Raw genomic sequence first — 27,357 nt, forward strand, 5'->3', positions numbered from 1 at the left:
AGGCCTCTAGACCATTTTCGTAAATCAGAACTCTGAAGTGTTGGGTGTTTCGATATTGATTGTGGAGAGTCAGTGATCTAATGCACACAGGCAAATAGAAAGTATGAAGCAACACATCGGACTAAGCTTGTACCAAATACACCTAAAATCCAACAGTATCCCTGACTGATTCATACTGAATTAAGCCAGCCAATTTTAAGAATGACATAAGAAAAAGGAGCAAAATTAGGCCATTTGGCCCATCAATCCTGTGCCACCATTGCTGATCTTCACCTTCCACCCTACCCCTCAATTCCCTTATCTTCCAAAAATCTATTGATCTCTTTTCTGGAAAGTGCTGAATGATTGAACAGAGAGCGAGAGCGAGAGCGAAAGGGCAAGGGCGTGCTAAAGAGAGAGGGAGGGTGTGCACTCCGTTTATATTGCTTCAGGTGAGAAGTACACGCACTGTGGCTAATGAGGCTGACATATTAACAACTCTTTTTTTTGCACCACATATTCTGGCCTTAACATTGTGCTAGCATATTGCAACAATTTGTGCCGTTATTTCCACATCAGCTTCTGCTACTTCTGCACTGAATGACATGGATTTCAATTGCTGGAGCCTGGGGGGTGGTGAGAAGGGAAATTACAATCATGGCACAGGAACCTGGAAGGATAAACCAAGAAACTCAAACATGTGCATTGCCTTAAACATTATAAAAGTGGACACCGGTCTTTGGTTTGCATACGCAACTCAGAAGCCAGATCTTGTTCAAGAATCTATTTCTGGGCAAGGTGCAAGAAAGAGCACATGTAAAACAGAAAACACCTACTATATTCCCAAAGTGTCCTAAAGCACTAGGCAGCCAACAAATTAATTTAGGAAGTACCTGATAATCAATTTGCATGCAAAATAGGAATGACAGCAGTGGGATAAATTAAGCAAATTTACTAAGTTGTCAAGCCCCACTCACTGGCCTTTTCCCAGAAAATAACTAAACTCTTTTTGAAAACCTTCATTGATCCTGCCTCCATCATAGTCTCAGGTAGTGCATTCCACATCCTTTATCATCCTCTCAGTAAACCATCTCTCATGTCACCATAATTTCTGTTGTTAATCACCGCAAGCCTGCTGTCCTCTGTTTCTTGACCCGCCCACCCCAACCTCCCAGTCCAGAGTCATGATTTTGAACACCTCTAAAAAGTCTCCTTTTCATCCACTCTTCTCAAAGGTATGTGATGGATGGCAGTTATAGAGGGGGGGGTGGGGAGTCTCAGATACAGTCACATAGATGGGTTAACTCCAGGAAGGGTAAGAGAGGTAGGCAGGTAGTGCAGGAGTCTTTTGTGGATATACCCATTTCAAACAGGTATGCTGTTTTGGAAAATATAGGGGGTGATGGATTCTCAGGGGAACGTAGCATGAAAGCCAAGTTTCGGTTATTGAGATTGGCTCTAATGCAATGAGGGGTACGTCGGCTTCCAAGAGATCAGTTGTGTTAGGGGATTCTGTAGTCCGATGTTAAGACAGACGTTTCTGTGGCCAGCAGAGAAAAAGCAGAATGGTGTGTTGTTGCCCTGGCGCCAGGATCAAGGATGTCTCAGAGACGGTGCAGAATGTTCTCACGGGGAGAGGAGCCAGCAGGAGGTCATTGTCCACATTGGAACCAACGACATTGGTAGGGAAAAGGTGGAGTTTCTGAAGGGAGATGAGAGAGAGTTAGGCAGAAATTTAAAAAGGAGGTCCTCAAGGGTAGCAATATCTGGATTACTCCCAGTGCTACGGGTTAGTGAGGGCAGGAATAGGAGAATAGAGCAGATGAATGCATGGCTGAGGAGCTGGTGTATGGGAGAAGGATTCACATTTTTTGGATCATTGGAATCTCTTTTGGGGTAGAAGTGGCCTGTACAAGAAGGACGGATTGCACCTAAATTGGAAGGGGACTAATATACTGGCAGGGAAATTTGCTAGAACTGCTCGGGTGGATTTAAACTAGTATTGTGGGGTGTGGGACCCAGGGAGATAGTGAGGAAAGAGATCAATCTGAGACAGGTACAACTGAGAACAGAAGTGAGTCAAAACAGTCAGGGCAGGCAGGGACAAGGTCGGACTAATAAATTAAACTGCATTTATTTCAATGCAAGGGGCCTAACAGGGAAGGCAGATGAACTCAGGGCATGGTTAGGAACATGGGACTGGGATATCATAGCAATTACAGAAACATGGCTCAGGGATGGGCAGGACTGGTAGCTTAATATTCCAGGATACAAATGCTACAGGAAGGATAGAAAGGGAGGCAAGAGAGAAGGGGGAGTGGCATTTTTGATAAGGGATAGCATTACAACTGTGCTGAGGGAGGATGTTCCCGGAAATGCATCCAGGGAAGTTATTTGGGTGGAACTGAGAAGAAAGAAAGGGATGATCACCTTATTGGGATTGTATTATAGATCCCCCAATAGTCAGAAGTGTTGCTGAACAAAGAGACCTTGGAGTGCAGGTTCATAGCTCCTTGAAAGTGGAGTCGCAGGTAGATAGGATAGTTAAGGCAGCGTTTGGTATGTTTTCCTATATTGGTCAGAGTACTGAGTACAGGAGTTGGGAGGTCATGTTGTGGCTGTGCAGGACATTGGTTAGGCCACTGTTGGAATATTGTGTGCAATTCTGGTCTCCTTCCTATCGGAAAGATGTTGTGAAACTTGAAAGGGTTCAGAAAAGATTTACAAGGATGCTGCCAAGGTTGGAGGATTTGAGCTATAGGGAGAGGCTGAAAAGGCTGGGGGCTGTTTTCCCTGGAGCATCAGAGGCTGAGGGGTGACCTTATAGAGATTTACAAAATTATGAGGGGCATGGATAGGATAAATAGACAAAGTCTTTTCCCTGGGTTCAGGGAGTCCAGAACTAGAGGGCATAGGTCTAGGGTGAGAGGGGAAAGATATGAGACATACCTCAGGGGCAGCTTTTTCACACAGAGGGTGGTATGTGTATGGAAGGAGCTGCCAGAGGATGTGGTGGAGGCTGGGACAATTGCAACATTTAAGAGGCATTTGGATGGGTACATGATTAGGAAGGGTTTGGAAGGATATGGGCCGGGTTCTGGCAGGTGGGACTAGATTGGGTTGGGAGATCTGGTCGGAATGGACGGGTTGGACCGAAGGCTGTTTCCATGCTGTACATCTTTATGACTCTGTGAAGAACTCCAGCTTCTCAAATATGTCCACTTAATCAAGTCCTTCACCCCTGAACCATTCTCAATTCGTTGTCGCATCTCCTTGAAAATCTACACATCCTTCCTGAGACAGTCACAGTTGTAGTTTCTAAGGATACACAGTAAACATCTTTCAGGATGGAATAAGGAAACTGCATTGCATACAGATTGTTGCAGAAGTCTGAAACATTGCCACAAATGACAAGTTAAGAGAGATCAACTGTTAACTTTAAAATTTTGATAGATTTTGACTACAGAATATGAAAATAGGTCACAGACCATCCATGAGCCCAGTGAATGGCAGAAAAGATAACAGATTAAAGGGCCTCATCCTATTCCAATGTCCTATAGTAATCAAGTCTGGCTAGTCTGATGCAACTATGAATCTGTAGATTCCACCTAGTGTAAAGAAAGATGAATCATAGGGCAGCTGGATATTGCTAAGGTAGATGCTCTGTCAAAAAGGAGGAAGCTGTGATTGCTTTACCAAAAGCACTAATGGAAAATTAAAGGAACAACAATCTAATAAACTGCAATTACCAAAGAATCGTCAGTGACACTAAAGATAAAGCAAGTTTGCCAATAGGTGAATCATCTGTTTATGGTAGACTGAAGGGAAGATTTGGTTTTGCTTGGTGGCTGGAAGATCGTTTCTGCAGACGTTAATTTTGTTTTATGATGGTGCTCAATGCAGGATTCAAAGGTAGCGCGCAATGTACCAAATGGCAGTGTGTGTGTTTAGCAAGGTAATACAGGAACTCTGCAATTTCTTGCAACCACAAATCAGAATTGATGGTAATAAAAATTAAATGAATTCAAATGCAGGAAATAAGATTGTCAACTTAGCAGTGAAATATGCAAAACATGTATGGAATGTTTGATAGTCATGTGGAAAGTAGAAATGTACGTTCCTATTGAGCAAAGAGATAATCAGCAGTATGTCAACTTTAGTTGTGTAATAAGGGAACGACTGGAATGCAGATAAAAGATTCAAAAAGATATACAAGAGAAGATAACTTCAACAACGATACACTACATTGGCCAGCAAAACTGGAATAGCTGAGGTCCAGCTGGATTACAGTACCAACCTAAGACTGATTTGTTACATCAAAAAGTTCCACTTGTCCAATGGAGCAGAAAGCACAGAGGAGAAAAGATCTGTGCTACCTATCCAGATATTATGAACACAAACTTTTGACATCTTATTTGATTTAACACAATCTGGTGATTAAACAATGTAAGGACAGTGATATTGCTGCTACTGGTTCCCTTGCTTTAAATGGTAGCCAAGGTAGGAGTGGTGCAAGAAATAACCAACAAAACAAAGCAGTACCACGAGAAGCACAAAGGTAGCTATAAGGAGATAGAATCCACCTTTGGGCTGCCTTTGTTGATAAAAGTTTGATGAAAGGCTTCATGACAAACTTATCTCCATGACCAACTAGCCTTCAGATATCAGACTCAAAGAATAGACCTTCGGAGCGGGAAGCAGAGGCTTCTGTCCCTCGAGCTGAATACCAGCAAAGGAGGCATGGACAGCACGCAAAGCTCAACTCCAGCTTCCTACTATTAGTTGGGAAGTAGTTCCTCATAAATAAGCTTATGATTGGCTCACAAAATCTTCAGCAATGTACATGGAGAATTACAACACAACCTAAACCAAGAAAAAATAACTTGATGCACCCCATCAGGGTGGAGTGTTAAAACCCTTGCTGAATACCCTCCTCTCTATCCTCAAGAGGAAGTGAACTGTCATGGTGTTACTACTGCTAAGCTGAGACTGGTTTACTGAGCACAGTCCTAGGGTTTAACCTGGATCCCATCGAGCCTGGCCCCATTCAGCGGGCTATGCGCTGAACAACACGCAGCAGGGGTATTCCATTTAAAAGCTTTCAAACTAAGTACAAGGCAAAATAACTCCTAATATTCAAACTGGGTAGACTCCGTGTCACCAAGACTGACCATTAGGTGACTCATGATTTTGAAGAGCAGACAGTGTCTATTGCACTGGTTCGCAGTAATATTCCCAGGGCTTAAATCGAATATATACCTTGCAATAACTTAATAAAAACAGGTTCAGCCCCAAGCGTGTAAAGGAGAATGCTAATCAGCATGGTAAATACATACCAAACTTTACAAAATAGAGAAATTGTTTAAGGACTTCTGTTGGAAATACACAAGGAGAACTATGAAACTCCAAGGAATTCTCAAATAGGACATAGTTAAATTTGGTATTTTTAATAAAATAATAGATTAACTTTGGCATCATCGCTTTGTTCCAAAATTGGCTGTCATTCATATTTAATTTAAATAAGGCATGAATTTTTCTAATACTTAGACTAAGTGGACTGGGATGATTTAGAAAATGTACATTCTAGTCAGCTAGCTACAGTGCATTTTTTAGTCATCCAATTTATGTTTCTTGCTGTAGGTGGTGGGTTTCTTAACATTTTTCAAAACACCTTTCCATATTTGAATATATGCTGCTCTCGGTCACCTGCCAATATCTCCTGTTCGTCAACTTACATTTCAGGGTGCTGTGGACTGGATCTAGAAACAACTCTCCAACTAATGATCCTTATTCTGGGCCCACATCGATCCTCCATTCAGCACTTCCACATGACAACAGATGAATGAGGAACTTCTCTGGCCAAAACAGCAATACAAAGCTGCACTGAACCACAACAGAAGTGCTGGAACACCTTCACGTACATTTGCCTCGATTTAGACATTAAGCCCAATATTAACACAATATTTTACAAGAGTCTTACAGACCTGACTGCTGCTTAGTAAAGCAAAGGATGGTTATGCTCAGGACATGGGAACAAGAGGGAGGTGTTCATGCCCTTCAGCCTGTTCAGTCAGTTCAGTCAGTTTGACCTATGGCTTAATTCCATTTACTTGGATTTCATCACCTATAACTCACAAGCATATCAACATTCAGCTGATCCTGCCAGGGCATTCAGAAGGGAAATGCTTCAATTCTTCATATTGCAGAATTTGGAAAACAGAATTCATGTTTTGAATCCGACATGGATCTTATTCAGAATTTGAAATATTAACTGTCTTTGCTCTATGGATGCTAACAGTTCTAACTTTCTCTACGTTTGCTGTGTTTCAGATTTCTAGCGCCAAAGTGTTTTGATTTGAATGCAGGATTTAGGTTTGGAAATAAGTAAAAACTCCAAACTAAATGGTTTAATAGATTTGAAATGAATGAAGAGCAAATTACTGACTAGTAGAATGACAGCTTAAGGAGTGGGTCTTGAGCACTGATCAGTTCTCCCAATACTTGAATGCGGCCAGGACATTTCATTTTTGTACAGAAGTGAGCAAGTCCACATATCACATGCTCATCAACATTTGAAAACCATTGAAATTGGGGTGCATGGAGTCATAGAACACAAAAAAAGGCCCTTCAGTCCAACTTGCAAAGAACCTGAATCAAAGTTAATGAAAACAACACCTCAAATCTGGGGACAAAGGATAGCTCATTCCTCTGAGCAGCAAGTTAAGAGATATGCAAAATAAAGTCAAAGTTCTGTAAACAAGTTGCTTTCTTTCTGCTCCTTGTTCACCTTCAGCTTCACCAAAACCAGGAATCCCATTTGTCAGTGTGGCCCAGTGGATATGAGCACGCTGGAGGGATAGGGAGAGCAACAGAAGGGTCAGACCAAATTCAGATCCAATTCTCATTTAACTCAACTGAAAACTGCTCGGTGTGGCAAAGCTGGTTGAGTCGCCATGGTTTCACCAAAGAACAATTTCCAACTCACCATCCCCCCCCGCCCCCCCCACTTCATAAACTTACCAAGTCAACAGGTGATCTTCAGTGATGTACCTGAAAGCACCTTATTAAATTTAAGCACCAAGAAAAAAAGACATTTCAAGTTTGAAATGACATTGCACTGAATTTATGCACAGTAAAATCAGGTAGAGGTTTAAAAAATAGTGGTGTCACTTTGGATAAACATTCAGGGTAATCAGAATCCTACAGTCAAGGCCCTTTGGCCCACTTAGTTTGGGCTGCCAAAAATACACAATGCAACTGTTTTTTCCGCCTGCATTTCCAACAAGTTCTAAGTTTGCCATTTTTATTTAGTTTCGGAAGTACTGACCGAGCTGATTAGCATTCTCCTAGATGACTATACTAGCTCCAATTTTCCACACCAACCAATAGTCTTGCATGTTATGACACTAAGGTTCATCCAAGTACTTTTTAAAAGGATGGAAGATTACCCAGCTCAACTACCCTCCCAAGTAGTGCAATTCAGACCTCCACCAATCTTTAGAGGAAAAGTATCTTCTCCTCAAATCCACCTGGTGAATAACAGCATCATAAGCGACTTGTGAAATCAAATCAGATTGCATAATGAGTCAATCTGGGCCTCAGCAGACTATGTACTTTGACAGGATTGAGATAGTCTTTTCCCTCTAAAAGGAACAAAGTGATGGCACAGAAAGTGGAAAAGCATGGTCGCCAAAAAAAAACCAAATCACATTATTTCAAAGCTTCAGACCCAGCATGACAATACTCAGTTCACCACAGCCCATCACACTCAACTCCTCCATCCACACCAAATTATAAGGCTGATTTTCCAATGTCTGCTAAACGTTAGAGGAATTTCCTCCAGGTGTTGGGAAGAACAAAACTACTGCCTTCAGACCCATTACAAACTTGACAGCACCCAAGTAGTAAAGAATCCCAAACATTCACTACCCAGAGAGAAAATAAGATTACAATAAATTCTCATTTTCCCAAACTCCAATAAATACAGGTCCAACCCACGTAACTCCTCTTTTAAGAAAATACCTCCATCTCCAAAATAAACCTTCTCTACATTGCCTGCAATTCCAGTATATATTTTCTTAGATAAGGAGACCAAATTATTTTCACTGTGATCTGACCAGTGTCTGGATTAGTAAATCCAATACCTCCGAATTCCTTTCGAAATAAAGGCTAACATTCCATTTGCTTGCTCCATTATCTTCTGAACCTGTATGGTGGCTTCTTGGAATTCATGCATGAAGAATCCCAAATCCTTCTGTGCCGCAGCTTTCTCTATTTACATATTCAGGTCTTCTATTCCACCTGCCAAAATCACATATCCAATCTGCTAATTTTTGCCCACTCACTTAACCTGTCTATATCCCTCTGTAGACTCCTTGCATCATCCTGACTACTTGTCTTCCCACTTATTTGTGTTTCGGTCGCAGCCTTGGAAACAGTACACTGACTTCTGTCACCAAAATCATTAATACATACTGCAAATAATTGTGGTCCCAGCACTGATGCCTGTGGTACTCCCACTAGTTTCAGGTCGTCATCCGGAAAATGCACCATTAATCCCAACTCTGTTGTCTCTATAATTAGTTGATCCTCTATCCATACTATTCTATCCTCAATATCATGAGTTCTTGTCTTATTCAGTACCCGTGTATGTGGTATCTTACTGAATGCCTTGTGGAAATCTAAACCCGTTACATCTTTTGATTCTCCTTTATCTATCTTGCTTGTTATCTCAAAGAACTCTAATAAATTTATCAGACAAGATTTCTCCTTCTGCTCAATATATTTCAATGCTCATTCTACCCATTAAAGTAGACTATCATTTTAACAATGATAGAATTAGCTTACTGGTCTCTCATTACCTGTTTTACGTCTCCTTCCTTTTTTTGAATAAGGGTGCTACATTGGCAGATTTCCAATCCCCTCTGGTAGGTCCAAAACTTAAGAATCTTGGAGAATTACCACCAGTACATCCATTATATCTGCAACTACTTCCTTTGTAACCCAAGGATGCAACCCATTAAGTCCAGATCATTCCATATGTCTCTTTCATTCCTTTTTCTCTAATGATATTTATTATTTCTCTTGCACCCCAGATTGTTTAGTATTTTGGAATGCTACTAATGCTTTATAATTTGTAACCTTATTCAACTCACGCTAATCCGGGCTCCCTATTATTATTTACAGAGCCTTATTCTCTAATTCTCTCCTTATCAACTGCTGCCTCTGTTCCTTTCTTATATATTTAAGAAGCTCCATCTGTTCTTATGTTATTTTCTGGTTTGCCATCAGTTTATTTTCTCCACTTTTCTGGTCATTTCTGTTGAGCTTTAAAACCTTCCCAAGCCTCTGATTTACCTGTCACATTGTATGATCTTTCTTTCAATTTGATGCCATCCATAACTTCTCTGGTTAACCATGGTCAGTTTATTCCCTTCTCATGATTCTTGGGATATACCTAAGTTGTGAGTCGTCTCATCATATATATTTTCTAAACATCTGAGATTACTCATCAACCATCTTTCCTAAACTCCTCTTCCGGCCTACTCCAGTGAGCCTCTGTCCTCGTTTCCATGCAATTACCCTTACTTAAGTTTAGCACAATTGTTTCTGCACAAGGTATCTCACTCTCAAACTGACCCCATAATCCTACATAGTTATGGCCATTGCTCCCGAGGTGATCGTTCACTCGGCAATTACTTATCAAGCCTGAATCAATACACATTACGAGATCTAAAACACCCAGATTCCTGTTTGCTTTACAGCATACCATTCCATGAAACAATCCCAAACATACGATGCATTCTTCCTCGTGGTTACCTCTGTCAATGCGATTTCCCTAATATATATGAAAATTAAAGTTGTCCACGATTAATGTTTTTTAGTATGCGCTCATTATTTCCGGATTCATTCTCTGTCATATAGAACAGCTATTGAGAGGGGGCCTATACAAAATTCCCATCAATTACTTCTTCCCCATGTCATTTCAAGCTTTGACAACCTCTATCTCTTCCAACCTCATCACCCTCTAAGATGTTTTCATTCATCTGATTCTTGCCTTCTGAGCACCCTAGAAATTTAATTGCTCCATTAATGACCCTCCTTTGGTTCTCTCCAATTTAAGCTCTGGAAGCTCTAACTTAAAATCTCTACTTCTTTCCTACTTTGAGATGTTCCATGAAACGTACATCTTTGATCAGGTTTTTAGCCATCTGCTGCAAACTGTCTTCTGTGGCTCACGGTCAAATTTTACTTAATATTTTTGCTAAACATCTTGAGACAATATTACACTAAAGGCATTACACTAATACAATGTTGTTGTATTTGTCAAATGAAATTAACATTTTCAAAAATACTTGAACATGAAGACTGAGTTAATATTCCAGCAAGCACACAAACTAATATGTTTGGATTCAAATTCAAACGAACTAAATGAGTACTGGGCAGAGTTTCAAAACCTGCAGATGACAAAACTTGGAAGTACTGTGAACTTTGTGGAGGTCTATGATAAAGTTTAAGAAATCATACATAGGCTGACATAATGGTGGATGCATCAAATGTAAGGATAAAACTCAAGACAGCTGCTGGAGTAGAAGGATAGGGGGAAACATAGCAGCACAAATTGTTGAAAATTGTACAGCAGCAAGTTCCTTGCTTTTGTAAATTGAGACACAGAACTCATAAGCAAAAAGAGTATGACAAACCTTTACAAAACCAAATTTGACCTGAACTGCAATACTGTCTTGTTTCTGGACACCATATTTCGAAAAGATAAAAAAACTTTAAAGAGGTGCAGAAGAGATTTATGAGAATGGTCCAGGATGAGGGCGTCCAGTTGGACACACTGGAAAGGTGGGGTTGCTATCCTTAGAGAAGGTGAACAGGTTTATAAACATTATCAGACAAGGAGAAACTGCTTTCGCCCAGGCAGAAAAATCAAGAACCAAAGCAACTGTATTTAACGGGAATGAAAAACCCAACAGTAAAGGGAGGAAAAATGTTTCAAGCAAAAATTATTATACACTTAGAACTTTTTGTTTTTAATTTGGAAATGGGGTGCAAGTACATTCAATTATAGTTACTGAATCATGCAGTGCGGAAATGGACCTCACGGTTCAACTCAGCCAAACATCCCAATCTGACCTAGTCTTACATGCCAGCATTTGGCCTGTATTGCTGTAAACTTTTCCTATTGATATATGCATCCTGATGTGCTTACTTTCAAAAGGGGTTTGGCCACGCAACTGAAGAGAAAAAAAATTCAGAGCTATGAGAAAAGGGTAGGTTAACAAGAGTCAGCTGGTTGCTGTTACAAAGAGCAGCACCATGAAAGTGGACTGGCTCCATGCTGTAACCATTCTACAATTATAATTCCCAAGTCCCTTATTCAACAATCTGTCAGACGAGTTTCAAGGGAATAGCAGCTGAGAGTGTGGTGCTGGAAAAACACAGAAGGTCAGGCAGCATCTGAGCAGCAGAATTGACATTTCAGACATAAGCCTTTCATCGGGAATACTTACGCGTGAAACATCAATTATCCTGCTTCTCGGATGTTGCCGGACCTGCTGTGCTTTTCCAGCACCGCACTCTCGACTCTGATTTCCATCATCTGCAGTTCTCACTTCCTCAAGGGAATAACAGACAAGAAAGCTCACCAAAACCTGGCTGTATGCATACTCGAAAATCATAACTGGACAGCTCTCAACATGAAACACAGCAACAAAAAAAACTTTTCCTGAAACAGTTTAACAATGGCACCTGAAAAATACCCATAACTTTTCCCCAAACAACTTCGTATTCCTATAAGCAATGTGCTTGTCTACTTCAGGGGAAATTACCTTCCTCTCAGCAGTTCCAATAGATCTTTTGGATTGCAATGAACAGCTGAGATGCTATCCTCCCCATCTGAGATGAAACAAGCCAACATTTAATAAGCCAAAATCATTACACACTTACAAAACTGTTGATGAGCTCTGACATCATGCTGGAACGGATTCTCTGAACACCCCATGAACACCAATGCTACAGGATAAATACCGTAGTCTGTAAATAAACATACACCTGCCTCAAAAGGTCAGGCTGAATGGGGCTAAACAGTAAAGATAAAAACTGTATGGATAGGGACAGCAACACATGGAGTTCACTCCCATTATACTTAAATAGCTACGGATATCAGACTGTCAATATCATCTCTAGGGCAACTGATGAAAAATTCCTTAAGATATTAGATTGGTATCCCCTTCAAATCAATGGATTTAAATATTTAAAAAGTGGATCACCAGAACACTTTATGCATTTCTTATCCAAACTTGTATCAACCAAATTAATGGATACAATACCGTACCACAGGAGCTTAATTTCACTGTTTTGTAAGATGAATGGATCTTTAAAGTCATTTAAGACGTGCATACCAAATTGTAGGCCGTTGCATTTCTCAAACATGTGAACTGGTGGTGCTGGAATGGAGTGTTAACTGGGTGGGATGCACCTAAGGAAGATGGACTGGAGAGATATGCAAGGAGAACAGGATGGCAAGGAATATAAGACGACAAAATATTGGAACATACGTGAAAACAGCAAGAGAGGAACAAGTGAGGATAAGGTTGGTCACAACTTCATGCTTGTTCACCAACGAGTGCTTAGAAGAGTTGTAATATACCATTATGGGTCTGGTTAAGGACTATTCAATCTCTGATACGTTTGCACCTTGACTGTAGTATTAGCCAAATAACATAATGCTGCAGTTACAATGCAAATATAGACTGAATTCTAAAGTCACAATCTGGGAGGAAGCATTCATAACTTAGTCATTTCAGGACCTGACAATATTCATTTAACAGGTTTATGGTTCATTGCAAAATACATGTCATGATTGCTGTAACTGTCAACAAGAAAGCTGTAATGGGATATAGACTGGTTAAATTAATGGGCAAAATGGTAGAAGATGGAATACGACACAGGAATATGGGTGAATGCTGGAACTTTGTTTTGAAGGAGAGCAGAGATCTATCTATTCCTTGCAGCACATCCTTGACTTTGAAGTTCAGGTTACATTTACACATTTCTGACGAAAGTTCGCAGATCTGAAATGTTAACTGTGTCCTTCTCCAACTGTGTCCTTCTCCATAGATGATGCCAATATTTCTGGAATTTTCTTTTTGCTGTTCATGTACATGGGGTTTTGGACATTGTGGTTCACGAATTACACCTAAAGTATTGTGTACAGTTTGGTCTCCCTACCCAAAACAGAAGCACTTCTTGCCTCAGAAATTCCCTAGATAGAATGACATTTTCAAACCAGGAATCTAAGAGGAAAGACAGTGCATTCTGCAGAGCTCAAACAAATGAAGTTGTGATTGTAATTATGTATATAAAATTCTTCAGGTGTTAACATTGCTGCTCCAGGCTGGAGAATCCAAAGTTTGGGTCATAATCTCAGGATAAAGCAGTAAACATTCAGGTTTGATAGAATTCATGACTTCAGAGGGTTGTGATTGTAGGCATTTGTTCACCCCAGAGAACTACGTATGTTGACTTGAATTGATACAAGATTAAGATTAATACACTTTGAACTGAGCTGCATATTGAGGTACACCTTTTTTTTCATTACATACTAACACCAATTTAATTCTGGTGACAACAGGAGTTCCATCATGCCTCATCTGCAGTTTAAAAACCAGCATTAAACGTGAAGGTGAATCATATCAAGTGGACTGCACTAAGCACTTAAGGACTCAATTCCTTGATTCCACAATAACAAAATCAACCATAAGTTCCTTTTTAGGTGCTAATGTAAATTTGCATACCTTCACTGTACTGCAATATCCGAAGTACAGCCGTAATGTTATCCCTAATCAAAGACACCACTCCCCTTCCTCTTTTATCTTCCCCACAGCATTTGTATTCCAGAACACCAAGTCGCCTATCCTGCCACCCCTGCGCCACATTTCTGTAATTGCTAGGATATCCCAGTCCCATGTTCCTAAGCCTGCCCTGAGTTCAGCTTTCCCTGTTAAGCCTCTTGCATTGAAATAAATGCAGTTTAACTTATCAGTCTTACCTCATTCTCTGCTTTGTCTCTGCCTGCTTTTACTGTTTGACTTGCTCCTTTTCCCAACTGTACCAGTCTCAGATTGATCTCCTTGGGTCCACCCCTCCCCTTATGCTCCTTATTAGTTTAAATCCTCCTGAGCAACTGTAGCAAATCTCCAATACACAGGGGAACCTCAATTATCCAAATGGGATGGACGGGCACTATTTTGTTCGGATAATCAATTATTCAGTTAATCAATTAAATGCCTTTCCTCTGGGGCTCAGAGTTTTTAAAATCTGCTCCTCATTCAGGAGACTGTGGCAGCACACAGTGTGCAACACCGCCCCCAATCCTGTAAACATCCACCCCCTCTCCAGGGCAGCCTTTGTGGGGTAAGTCTCCAAATAGCACGCATACACACAACTTTTCACTGCAACTTTTTGACAGATTCAATGTTTGCCCTGTACAGGACAACGTTGGAGAGATGATGTGGGGGAAGGGGGGTTTTAGGGTACACCACTCTGTAGAACTCCAGGGAAAGTGTGGGGAGAGGGAGGTCAGTCATTTGGACACGGTGCCTGTTTAATCAAAGTAAACAAAAGACGCAATCACTGTTGGAAACACGTCTTTGACGTAACGTTTCTGTCAGGACCTCGAGATCTCCTTCGGATAATCCAATAATTGGTATTTGGATAATCGAGGTTCTCTGTCTTAGGTCCCTCCTAATTGAGGTGCAATTCCTCCTTGTTAAGATCAGTTCTATCCCAGAAGAGATTCTAATAATCCAAAAATGTGAACCCTTCTCCCCACACCAGCTCCTCAGCTGCACCTTTATCTGTTCTGTCCTCCTATCTCTATCGTCACTATCTTGTAGCACTGGGAGTAATCCAGACATTACTACCCTCGAGGATCTCCTTTTTAAATTCTCTTCAGAATCCCATCCTTTTCCCTTCCTATGTCGTTAGTTTCAGTGTGCACAATGACCTCCCAATGGTACCTCTCCCCTTTGAGATTATTCTGCACTCTTTCTGAGATCGCCTTACTCCTGGCACCAAGGAGTCAACACATCATTGTAATTTCTTGCTGCCAGCCACAGAAACCTCTGTCTGTGCATCTGACTAGACCTAACGTACCTCTCATTACATTAGAGCTAGTCTCAACACCATAAACTTGGCTGTTTGTGCTACGTGCCCTTAAGAGTCCATCACCCCCTACATTTTCCAAAACAGCATACTTGTTTGAACAAGTCTAAGATGGCTGTTGAATCTCTAATGGGTTATAATGAAGGTTCAGGCTTTGATTGACTAATATGCAAATCCCAGACTTTTTTCAAGTCTCTGCCCCAAGATAACGTAAGGTTTTATCAATATAAAAGAGGTGACATCTCAGGTGAGACAACGCATTTTAGGTGTGAGGGCTTATTTAGAGTCTGTATCTTAACCTGAAGCCGGACTAGCTTTATTTCCAAAATAAGAATTTATAAAATGCCACATTGACTGACATGTCTACAAATTGTGTGCTGTTTGAGTAAAACAATGTATCTGCAAATACAAATCTGCCTGAGAGGGGACATGATTGAGATGTATAAAATCACGAGGGGCATAGACAGGAAAAAAACCTTTCCCCTTGGTAAAAGAATGAACAAGTAGTGAGCATAGATTTAACGGAAGGGGCATGAAGTTGAGAGGGGAGCTGAGGATTCTTTTATCCCACTCTCAGTGATGGGAATGTGGAAGTCACAGCCTGTAAGGGTGGTTGAGACAGTAACCCTCATAACAGGACCTGTGTAGCCCTGGCAGAACTCAAACTGATGGATCAGTTCATTCTTTTGCCTTGAATGCACTATCAACGACACCTGCTATCACTGCACTGATGATTGACAGCAAAACGGTTGGGTGGTATTGCTTGTGCTTTTTATAACGTGGAGGTACTGGTATTGGATTGGAGTGGACAAAAATGAAAAATCTCACAACACCAGGTTAGTGTCCAACAGGTTTATTTGACAGTGCTAGCTTTGAGAACACCGATCCTTCATCAAGTAATATCTACCCGACAGCTACCTGATGGAGCACTACTCCAAAAGCTCGTACTTCCAAATAAACCGGTTGGACTGTAACCTGGTATTGTAAGATTTTAACTGTGCTTTTTATAGGCATTTATTCTTATTTTCCATCTCTTTTGTCATTCAAAAAAAGCTCTTTTGTTTCAGCTACCTTGGCCTTCAACCAAATATAAGCCGATTGCACCCAAACCATGTCCTCGACAAAGGGAACCATTTTTGGCCTACATTTTTGCCTGCCAATCTTCGATGCTGTTTCTGTGGTCCTGATCTGTTGGATTCATAGATGCCAATAGCAAAAGACTACAGTCTCACTCACAATGGCACCAAGCTCTCCACATCTGCACTCCTGCAAATCTAAGGAACATTGACTTGACTTTGAGCATGACAACAGCGAAAAGAGAATAAGTTAGCCACGCATCATAAGTCAGACCACTAATCAGTAACTCAAGACAAAGTAAAGCCACCTAGGTTGAGCTATGAGTGCTTAACTTGCACACATTTAAAGAACATGTACAGACTCACAAAGACACACCCCAATAAGGATGAGGACATCCAGGATTTGGAGAAATACGCGCCTACCCCCAGCATATCACCAACTTGAAGTAAGACAAACTGGGAAAATGCTATTACCAACTGTGAATGCCAAGTGCCCAGAGACATACCATTTCAAACAACGTTCTATTGCACTTCAAAACAAAACCATTTTAAAAGCACTGTGTCCCAACATAAGATTGGCTACATTCCAATTTGTACTGGCACAGATATTTGAATTACATAGTTAAACTGTTGCACTGACTGGAAGGCGGAAGCCATTAAGAAAATTGAGCCAAGTATTCACTGCATGAGGAAGCACTTCTTCAGCAATCTTCTTGGTTCAAAACTGTTCCCCTCCCCAAAATCCGAACATAACTCCTGTAACAGCTGAAGGACAAGAAAGCATTCACAGCCCAGCATGATTGCGTCATTCATTCTTAATTGCTATCTCCTACCCAAATTTTGTACAAGTGAATGAACAATGGCTTGGGGTAGGCCATTTGCCAAGATTTCAACCACACAACGGGAAGAGGAGACAGAATTCTATCACAGCACATGCTATACTTGCAGCAGTCAAAATACATCAAGATCCAAACTGACCTTATAACATTAACTACCTGCCTTAAATTTCTATCTTTGGGGCAGGCCGAAGGCAGAGAAGACGGAGTAGAAACAGAACTGGATAAACAAATAAAAGCAACTGTCAAAAATAAAAACAGAAAATGGTAGAAAAACTCCAGTCAGGCAGCAGTGTTTGGAGAAAATCAGAGATAGCATTTCCAGTCCAATCTGACTCCTCTAAAGATTACTAACCAAAACGATCAGAGTTATTCTTGATCTGTTTCCATTCTCTAACCAATCTCCAGCCCATGAGCCCTGACACTATCCAATAACCACTTGCATTGCGCTTTATCAAACACCATTCAAAAATCAAATGCAATGCATCTACTAGTTTCTCATCTACTCTGCTACTTTGAACTTCATTCCTGAAGAAGAGCTCATGCCCGAAATGTCGATTCTCCTGCTCCTTGGATGCTGCCTGACCTGTTGCGCTTTTCCAGCAACACATTTTCTACTTTGAACTTCAACCAAGATTTATCAAATGTCATTCCTTTCATAAATGTGACTGGATGCAGGGTATCATACAATGAGGGGAAAATGCCCTATACTGTGTGTCTGATAATTAAGAACAGAACAACCTTGTTTATTGTTACAAGTTTTTCCTTCTGCATCCTTCCCTGAGTAGGCACTGCACTTTAATTCTATCCATTCAGGCCACAAGCCAGCAGATCGATCAATTTCTAATTAAATATTTTCTTCAGCACTGTTCCTTCCTTAAATGCTAATTTCTTAAAGCTCCTCACTCTTGCTATACACATGGTTCCCAATCATTTCCAGAATGTATTTTGCTCTTCTACTGTCAAAGCAGAAACAAAGTACTCATCGAATCTCTCTGCTATCTCTTTATTTTTCATTACAATCACTCTAGTGTCTGTCTTTACAGGGATACTGCAGGTAGTGTTGGAGGATCTTCAGTCCTGGACTTTGACCAGGACATACAAGGAACTTGCAAATTGTGTGTATGAGAACAAAAACTGCAGGAGTGGATGGGTAAACTGAATGGGCACCGACAAAAACAAATAAATGAAATAGGAACATAGTAGCAACAGTGAAGGCACTTGTGCAATGAGGGGGATAAATACAGAACAGAAAGCTCTGAAGGGTATGTTGTCTATCAAGTACAAATATTGCTTTGTGGCTGAAGATTAACTTGAAAGAGGAGGGAATGGATCCATGAATAGCACACAAACCATAACAGAGTTAACAAGGATGTTGAGGGAGTTGGTGGGTTAAAGTTCAAATTATACAACAGAATCACGAAGGCGAGAACCACTGAATTGTGATCGGAGCCTAGAACCAGGTGGATTAGAAAATTCGATGGGTACCTCAAAGTTCGAGATGGTATGAGATTAAAAAATGAAGTAAACAAGAAACAGTAGGAAGACCAAAGATTGGGTGTATTAGAAACTAACAAAGCACAATGAAGAATTTGATATAACCTGCATAATACAGACACTTTTTCCCCTTTTAAGAGATTTTGCTAATATAATAAAAGGAAAGTAAATGTTGGTAACATAACTAGAGAATGGAGAAATGGAGAATGAGGAAATGAGAGAGGTGTTGAACAAGTTGTCATTATGGAAAACAGATTACATACCAGTAATAGATGGCAATCAAGAAGTTAATAACATTAATATTAATTACCTTGGGCTCCTCAACGAAGAAAAGAATATGGAGCAACTTAAGAGACTAACACCTGGGACAAAACCCCACCTGATATTTTTTAAGGAAGCTGTTACAAAGATAGAAAGGATTTTCCAAAATTTCCTATACCCTATAATGGCTCCAGTGAATTCAAAGTTAGCAAATGTCACACCACCATTCAAGAAAGGAAAGAGAGAAAACAGCTAGTTTGCCCGACAGCTATCAAGAGATGTGCTGGAATCTATTGCAGTTTTAACAGCTTTACTCCGAAAATATTATCAAACAATGCCAACATAATGTTATAAAAGTGAAATCACACAATGTTATAAAAGTGAAATTTAAATGCAGTATTCCTAGATTTCCAAAAGACATGGAATTGGATAAACAAAACAATATTCATTACTGTTTTATGCTTGCTCATTCATAGGTTTCAGGTAAATATTTACACCTCGTGGTTACCCATTAACACATTTATAGTTAGGATGCTATAAAGCAGAAAATCCCCAAACACAGAACTGACTCAAGCATTCCAGATTGGAGAGGTGTGTCAACAAAGATATTAAGAGGAAACAATAAATAAGGCATTTAAGTTTGCAGACCATGGTTTGTGCAGTGTCACAAGGATCTATGCTGGGGACTTAGATATTGAAGCTCTGAATAGTGGAGCGCAACGTAATTTTAAAAATGCTGGAAATACTCACAGGTTAAGCAGTATCTAGGGAGAATTAATAGTTCACTTTTCCAGTCCGAGATATTTCATCAGAAACTTTCAGAGAATAACCCATCCACACTTGCGCACAATACAAAGCTAGGAGGGAATGCAAGCTGTGAGGAGGACACAAAAAAGGCCACAGATATATAGACAGGTTCAGTGAGTGAGCAACAAGTTGGCAGATAAACAAAGTGGGAAAGTGTGAGCAGCAGGAGTAGAAAAGCAAAATATATTTGATTATCAGAGTTATTTGGATATGACTGCACAAAGAACATGTTATCTCTGTAGCAATTCTCTTAAAACATCAGGTGGACTTATGTCCCTTACGTTGCTCCATATTTTTACTTGGTTGATATTAACTGCCTTATGTTCCTCAATGTTCTTACTACCTTGGTTGCCATTTATTTCTGATATGTAATTTGGCTACCATTATGAAAGCAGAAAATATTTGTTCTCAGTTCCTCAATCCCCATGATTTTCCCAATGTCTTTCTAAGTTACAAACATTGATTTTAATAACTCTCCTTTTTATGTTTATAAAATCTCTTGAGAGTTTTAAAAAACCCTGCATCATACAGACGTTATCAATTTCCTTGTCCTTTGCAGATTTCTAGTACACTCCCAATCTTCAGTCTTCCTACACATCTGTCACATTATTAGCCTCATCTTTTAATCTCACACTATCCTTAACTTGATTCGGAAAGGCTCAGATCACAACCCAGTGCCCTCGTGGAGTTTAAGCTTCACACAGGTCAGGGATTAATGCGTCGATATTGATTAGAATTCACTGGTATAAAACCCTAGAGATTTCTTCAAAATGGATTCTAAAAACTTGATTGAGATTTAAAATTGTGGAATTGTTCGCTCTCTGAATTCTGATTGGATGGCAAGCAACAAGACATCCTCAGTGACCCAAGCTGGAGTGTGCTTAATACAACCTGTTAGAATATTGACACAGTACATGTATTTCAATATTTGAAACAGATCACAGAACTTAGAACATCTTCAAATGGCAAAGTAATCAACCACCCGCAATGAATTCAGTTCCAAACTCAACTGAAGCTTCACTCAGCTAACTTCCCAATGTGCACTAACTTTGTAATCTTTGCTGTCTAATTTGATCTGCAAACTCTACTCTCTATTGGTACTGAGTGACGCACACTTTTCCAGCAGCTAGCATTGCGATAGCACTATCTGGATTACTTATTTCAGGCTTATATAATGGAATTAAATCACCATTGCCATGATCCCACTTAATAGGTAACAACTCAAGGGACTGAGCGACCTACTCCTGTTCTAATCAATCCAATTTAAATTATTTTATAAATACAAACTCAATGACCCACATTCCTCTTCCAGCATACGTCACTGTCGGCTGTCCCTTGGTGAAGAATGTGACAAGTACTCAGTATTGAGCTTTTGTTATGGGTCCAGCAAGTACAAACTTCGTCCTTTAGAATTAGAAACTGCATGATCTACTCCCGATTCCCATAAGCCCAGGGCAATTTAAAAAGTCAGCCAATTAAAAACAATCTAGATCAAACTTAATTTCTTTACATTTCTGTTTGAAAAGTGACCTTCAAAGAAACATGAGGATATAACTTCAGAGGGCAGAAAGAAAATCTGTTACTGTGAGAAATACAAGGCAATGACTTCAACTGGTGAGGCTACCCCCATACAAAGCCAGCAATAAAGTCAACATTAAAATGATCAGAATTGAAGGAAGAGCAATCAGGCTGACCAGAACCCTTTAGATATTCTTAGGTTCTGTTTTTAAATAGCCGGATTAACTGAGCAATGCAAGTAACGCATGAACAATTGTCAGTATGATTGAATTTTAACATATCAAGTTCTTTGAACTGCAAAGACAATTGTAATCACTATATCTTTCTGCCATATTCATTGCAGTATCGCTGGTGTGCCATTAGTTCAATAACTCAGAATTAAACTGTGGATTCTTACGACAATACCAATGCTCAAAACTGAAGAAAATACATGGAAGAATTGGGAAATGACTAGGCAGTTTCAAATGGAAGGTATACATTGGCCAAGTTGACTAACTGCTGAATTCCAGTATATTAGAAAACTCCAGATTAGAGCTGAAGTGATCTTCTTGAAGTGACCATTGCCTACCCACAAATCCATACTTTCAGTCCCAAGAACAATCCTGGCTATCATAGATTGACAACATACACTTCCAGCTTTTAGAGGATAGGAATACTGAATGTCAATTTGCAATCAGCCTCTACAATAATCATTCTAAAGCTGTCTACAATTCACCCTCAGTGGATTGTAACTTCTTCCCTTCCTTGTTACTATTTCTACTGGTAACAGACTCAGTAACTCATTCTCTCTCGCAATAGGCTCTTCAAACATCACAAAAGGAGAAAGTGAGGACTGCAGATGCTGGAGATCAGAGCTGAAAATGTGTTGCTGGTAAAGCACAGCAGGTCAGGCAGCATCCATGGAACAGGAGAATCGACGTTTCGGGCATAAGCCCTTCTTCAGGAATAAGGAAAGTGTGTCCAGCAGGCTAAGATAAAAGGTAGGGAGGAGGGACCTGGGGGAGGGGCGTCGGAAATGTGATAGGTGGAAAGAGGTCAAGGTGAGGGTGATAGGTCAGAGTGGGGTGGGGGCGGAGAGGTCAGGAAGAAGATTGTAGGTTAGAAGGGCGGTGTTGAGTTCGAGGGATTTGACTGAGACAAGGTGGGGGGAGGGGAAATGAGGAAACTGGTGAAATCCGAGTTCATCCCTTGTGGTTGGAGGGTTCCCAGGCGGAAGATGAGGCGCTCTTCCTCCAACCGTGGTGTTGTTGCGGTCCGACAGTGGAGGAGTCCAAAGACCTGCATATCCTTGGTGGAATGGGAGGGGGAGTTGAAGTGTTGGGCCACAGGGTGGTTGGGTTGGTTGGTCCGGGTGTCCCAGAGGTGTTCTCTGAAGCGCTCTGCAAGTAGGCGGCCTGTCTCCCCAATATAGAGGAGGCCACATCGGGTGCAGCGGATGCAATAGATGATGTGTGTGGAGGTGCAGGTGAATCTGTGGCGGATATGGAAGTTTCCTTTGGGGCCTTGGAGGGAAGTGAGGGGGGAGGTGTGGGCGCACGTCTTACACCTCCTGTGGTTGCAGCAGAAGGTGCCGGGAGTGGAGGTTGGGTTGGTGGGGTGTGTGGATCTGACGAGGGAGTCACGGAGGGAATGGTCTTTGCGGAACGCTGATAGGGGAGGGGAGGGAAATATATCCCTGGTGGTGGGGTCCGTTTGGAGGTGGCGGAAATGACAGCGGATGATACGCTGTATGTGGAGATTGGTGTGGTGGTTGGTGAGGACCAGTGGGGTTCTGTCCTGTTCTAATCCCCACATACAACGTATCATCCACCGTCATTTCCGCCACCCTCAAACGGACCCCACCACCAGGGATATATTTCCCTCCCCTCCCCTATCAGCGTTCCGTAAAGACCATTCCCTCCGTGACTCCCTCGTCAGATCCACACCCCCCCCACCAACCTAACCTCCACTTGCAGAGCGCTTCAGAGAACACCTCTGGGACACCCGGACCAACCAACCCAACCACCCTGTGGCCCAACACTTCAACTCCCCCTCCCATTCCACCAAGGATATGCAGGTCTTTGGACTCCTCCACTGTCGGACCACAACAACACCACGGTTGGAGGAAGAGCGCCTCATCTTCCGCCTGGGAACCCTCCAACCACAAGGGATGAACTCGGATTTCACCAGTTTCCTCATTTCCCCTCCCCCCACCTTGTCTCAGTCAAATCCCTCGAACTCAACACCGCCCTCCTAACCTACAATCTTCTTCCTGACCTCTCCGCCCCCACCCCACTCTGACCTATCACCCTCACCTTGACCTCTTTCCACCTATCGCATTTCCGACGCCCCTCCCCCAGGTCCCTCCTCCCTACCTTTTATCTTAGCCTGCTGGACACACTTTCCTTATTCCTGAAGAAGGGCTTATGCCCGAAACGTCGATTCTCCTGTTCCATGGATGCTGCCTGACCTGCTGTGCTTTACCAGCAACACATTTTCAGCAAACATCACAAAACCAGTGTTAGCTTTGAATATCCAACCAGCAATGAATCAAAAGTATATTTGATGGCTGTTATTTCAATCTTCGAATCTCTTACACCAGAGGAGTGTCAATACAGACATATAGCTCCATTGGAGGCTGCCACTGACCACGCAGTGAGATAGAGCAAGCCAATTGGGTGGGTCATGACCAGCCACCACAAAGTTGTGCTCAATCTTTCACACAGCTTACAAGTACAAAGTAATAGCTGCTATGCAGACTTAAGATTAAAGAGATCTTTGAAATGAAAGATAATTTTTTGAAGTTCAAAGTGTTTTTTTAAAATAGGGAAACAAGAGACAAGAACACCATCCAGCTTGACCCACACAATGCAGGTCAAATATATTGCTTTCCTTATTTTACCTTTTTTTTAGATTTTATAGCTGTGGAATGAGTACTTTTTAAAGAGCTGTTGCTTTTCTGGTACATTTTATTCAAAGTAAGTCATCATCTGTAGTTTGATGTTTGCGACAGAAACACTTTTTCCCCAAGCTATTCACCAAATTGTCTTAATAATCCCCAGGCCAGACTCTTTCTGAATGGTCTGTGATTCTCAAACCATCTCCTGACAGATCATTCCAGTTTTTGGCAAATAATTTAGAATACACGTCCTGCGCTATTTTCTTGGCTGATTTCACATTTAGCTTCACTCACCACCCACATCTTTCCGGAACTGCTGCTTATAGTTTACTTTTATTCACAGGAGTCAGTTCATATGTTAACTTGCAAACATCTTCAAAAATAACAGGTAGTCACATCTAGCAATAACTTACGCTCACCCCATGGTACTTGTGCCACTGTGGAAGAACAGCAATTTGCCCCACCACCTACATTTTTGCCCAGGTTATGTTCAAAATTCACTCTGTAAAATTACTAATCAAACTGCTTCCTTTCAGGGTGAGAGTTTCAAATTACAACTCGCTGCACGCGTCCCCGAAAGGTTTCTTTGCCTTAAAAGCTGTGGAAACGGTTCCTCCCTTATCTCCTCAGTGACCTTCTCCGCCACAAATGTAAATAATTCCACCTTCTCTGCGGTCCCAGGGAGAGAGGGAAAGATAACACAAACGGTTGAAAGGAGTGAAACCTCCATGCGGGATTAATCTGAGGTGCTTCCGTCCACCCACATAAACGGCCAGGTCTTACCTCCAAGGCCAAGGCCGTCTTGTCATAGGCGCAGGGGACCCGCTTCTGGATGGCCCGGGCATAGATGGGTCCGTTCTGGGTGCTGGGCAGCGGGTTGGTGCCGGTGGGCAGGGGACTGCTGGTCTGGGGCTGGGCGTAAGCGTGCGCGGGCTCGGGGATGCCGTAGCTGCTGGAGTTACGGTAGGCGGCCGCCTGCTGCTGTTGCTGGCCCTGGGCCTGGAGGCTCGGCGGCGGCTGCGGCTGGGGCTGCGGCGCCTGGGGCTGGGGCTGCGACTTGACCACCACCTCGACGTAGGGCACCGGGATCATGCCGAGGCGGCCGTCCTTGTTGCGGGCGCTCCACCACTGCTCCTCGGGCTTCTCCACGATGACCAGCAGCTCGCCCTTCTTGAAGGGCAGGTCCTCCACGTCGTTGCCCGGGAAGTCGTACAGTGTCCGCACGTACTCGGCGCTCTCCTCGGCGCCGGGGCCTTTGGCCGGCAGCGGGGCCGGCAGCGAGGCCGGGGCCGGGGCCGGTCCGGGGGCCCGGGAGGCCGGCTCGATCAGGGTGGTGGTGTCCAGGTAGTGGATCTTGTAGAACTCGAGCAGGCCCGGCAGGTTGTCGAACTCCTGGTCGCCGATCTTGAACTTGCCCGGCAGGCTGTTGATGATGTAGTGCGACACCTTGGAGTTCTCGGACACCGACAGCACGTAGTCGCCCGGGCAGGTGCTGCTGTCCCTCACCAGGAAGGTGCCGTGCCGCTGGCCCAGCAGCTTGGCCTGCGCTTCCGGCCGGCTCAGCGGACCGAAGTACCAGCTCGCCCGGTCGTGAGACTCGAACTTGGCGGCGGCCATGGCCAAACTACCCCCCCACCCGCCGCCGCCGCCTACCCTATCCCCAAACCCCCCAGCGTCCGGACACTCACAGCCCGGGCTGCAGTCCCCGGTACCAGGGGCCGGGCCGGGCCGGGCGGTGGGTCACAGAGGGGCCGGGCCGGGCGGTGGGTCACAGAGGGGCCGGGCGGTGGGTCACAGAGGGGCCGGGCGGTGGGTCACAGAGGGGCCGGGCGGTGGGTCACAGAGGGGCCGGCCTCGGCTCACCTCACACACCCCCCCCCACCTCCTCCTCCTCCTCCTGTTCGGAAACCACTCGCCGACTCTCCGTGTGTGGGGAGAGGGGCCTCACAGCCGCTTTCTCCTCATGGCCGCCGCCGCCCCGTTATCAACTCTCTCTCCCTCTCTCGGTGGATGTGGTTCCCGCTCTCTCTGTGTCCGTCCGCCCGCCTTCCGCTGTACCCTGAGCAAGATGGCGGCGGCCGAACCCGAGCCCCGGGGAGACGAGGGAGGGGGTTGGAGGGGAGGAGCGGTGACGTCGGCGGGTACGCCTAGGAGACGTGGTGACGTCATCCGTACGACGTGGCGACGCCATTACGTCAGCGCGCACGCCGAGGAGGCCCTGTGATGTCATTGAGCATGCCGGCGAGGCGCTGTGACGCCATTGGTCACGTCATGCGGGTTCCTTTTGGCGGGAGGGTGAAGGAGATTGTCTCTCATTCCCTGTCCCTCTCTCCATTCTCCCTCATCCAGGATGGAAAGAGCATTCCCCTTCCCTTCGGCCCGAACTGGTCCATGCTGCCCACTCAGCTAGCCCCAGTTGCCCCCACCCCTTCCTCGCCAAATGTGTATTTGCCTCAACCACTTTCTGAGGGAGGATTACAGCCTTCTCCAGCTCCTGATGCTGCCCTGGTTCTTCCAGCCTCCTGCTTGTCCACCTTGGATTCCAGCATAGAGTCAAAGAGATGTACAGCACGGTCCAACCCGTCCATGCCGACCAGACATCCCAACCCAATCTAGTCCCACCTGCCAGCACCCGGCCCATATCCCTCCAAACCCTTCCTATTCATATACCCATCCAAATGCCTTTTAAATGTTGCAATTGTACCAGCCTCCACCACTTCCTCTGGCAGCTCATTCCAAACACGTACCACCCTCTGCGTGAAAAAGTTGCCCCTTAGGTCCCTTTTATATCTTTCCCCTCATCCTAAACCTATGCCCTCTAGTTCTGGACTCCCCGACCCCAGGGAAAAGACTTTGTCTATTTACCCTATCCATGCCCCTCATAATTTTGTTAACCTCTATAAGGTCACCCCTCAGCCTCCGACGCTCCAGGGAAAACAGCCCCAGCCTGTTCAGCCTCTCCCTGTAGCTCAGATCCTCCAACTCTGACAACATCCTTTTCTGAACCCTTTCAAGTTTCACAACATTTTTCCGAAAGTAAGGAGACCAGAATTGCACGCAATATTCCAACAGTGGCCTAACCAATGTCCTGTACAGCCCAACGTGACCTCCCAACTCCTGTACTCTATACTCTGACCAATAAAGGAAAGCATACCAAATGCCTTCTTCACTATCCTATCTACCTACGACTCAACTTTCAAGGAGCTATGAACCTGCACTCCAAGGTCTCTTTGTTCAGCAACACTCCCTAGGACCTTACCATTAAGTGTATAAGTCCTGCTAAGATTTGCTTTCCCAAAATGCAGCACCTCACATTTATCTGAATTTTTTT

The 27,357-nt window shown here is 43.1% G+C and overlaps 1 protein-coding gene across 1 annotated transcript in view; it reads right to left on the bottom strand.

Moving 5' to 3' along the window:
* crkl (CRK like proto-oncogene, adaptor protein) overlaps positions 1–25,744 on the bottom strand; it is a 67,304-nt gene extending 41,560 nt beyond the window's left edge. The window contains exon 1 of the mRNA XM_043716149.2: positions 24,810–25,744. Coding sequence (XP_043572084.1) covers positions 24,810–25,643 — 834 coding nt within the window. The 5' untranslated portion in view covers positions 25,644–25,744. The remainder of the gene's footprint in view (positions 1–24,809) is intronic.
* Positions 25,745–27,357: the final 1,613 nt, after the last annotated feature.

This window comes from Chiloscyllium plagiosum, unplaced genomic scaffold (genome assembly GCF_037043375.1).
Source record: "Chiloscyllium plagiosum isolate Xiang-an unplaced genomic scaffold, Cpla_swu_hap1 HiC_scaffold_24, whole genome shotgun sequence".
NCBI classification, from domain to species: Eukaryota; Metazoa; Chordata; class Chondrichthyes; order Orectolobiformes; family Hemiscylliidae; genus Chiloscyllium; species Chiloscyllium plagiosum.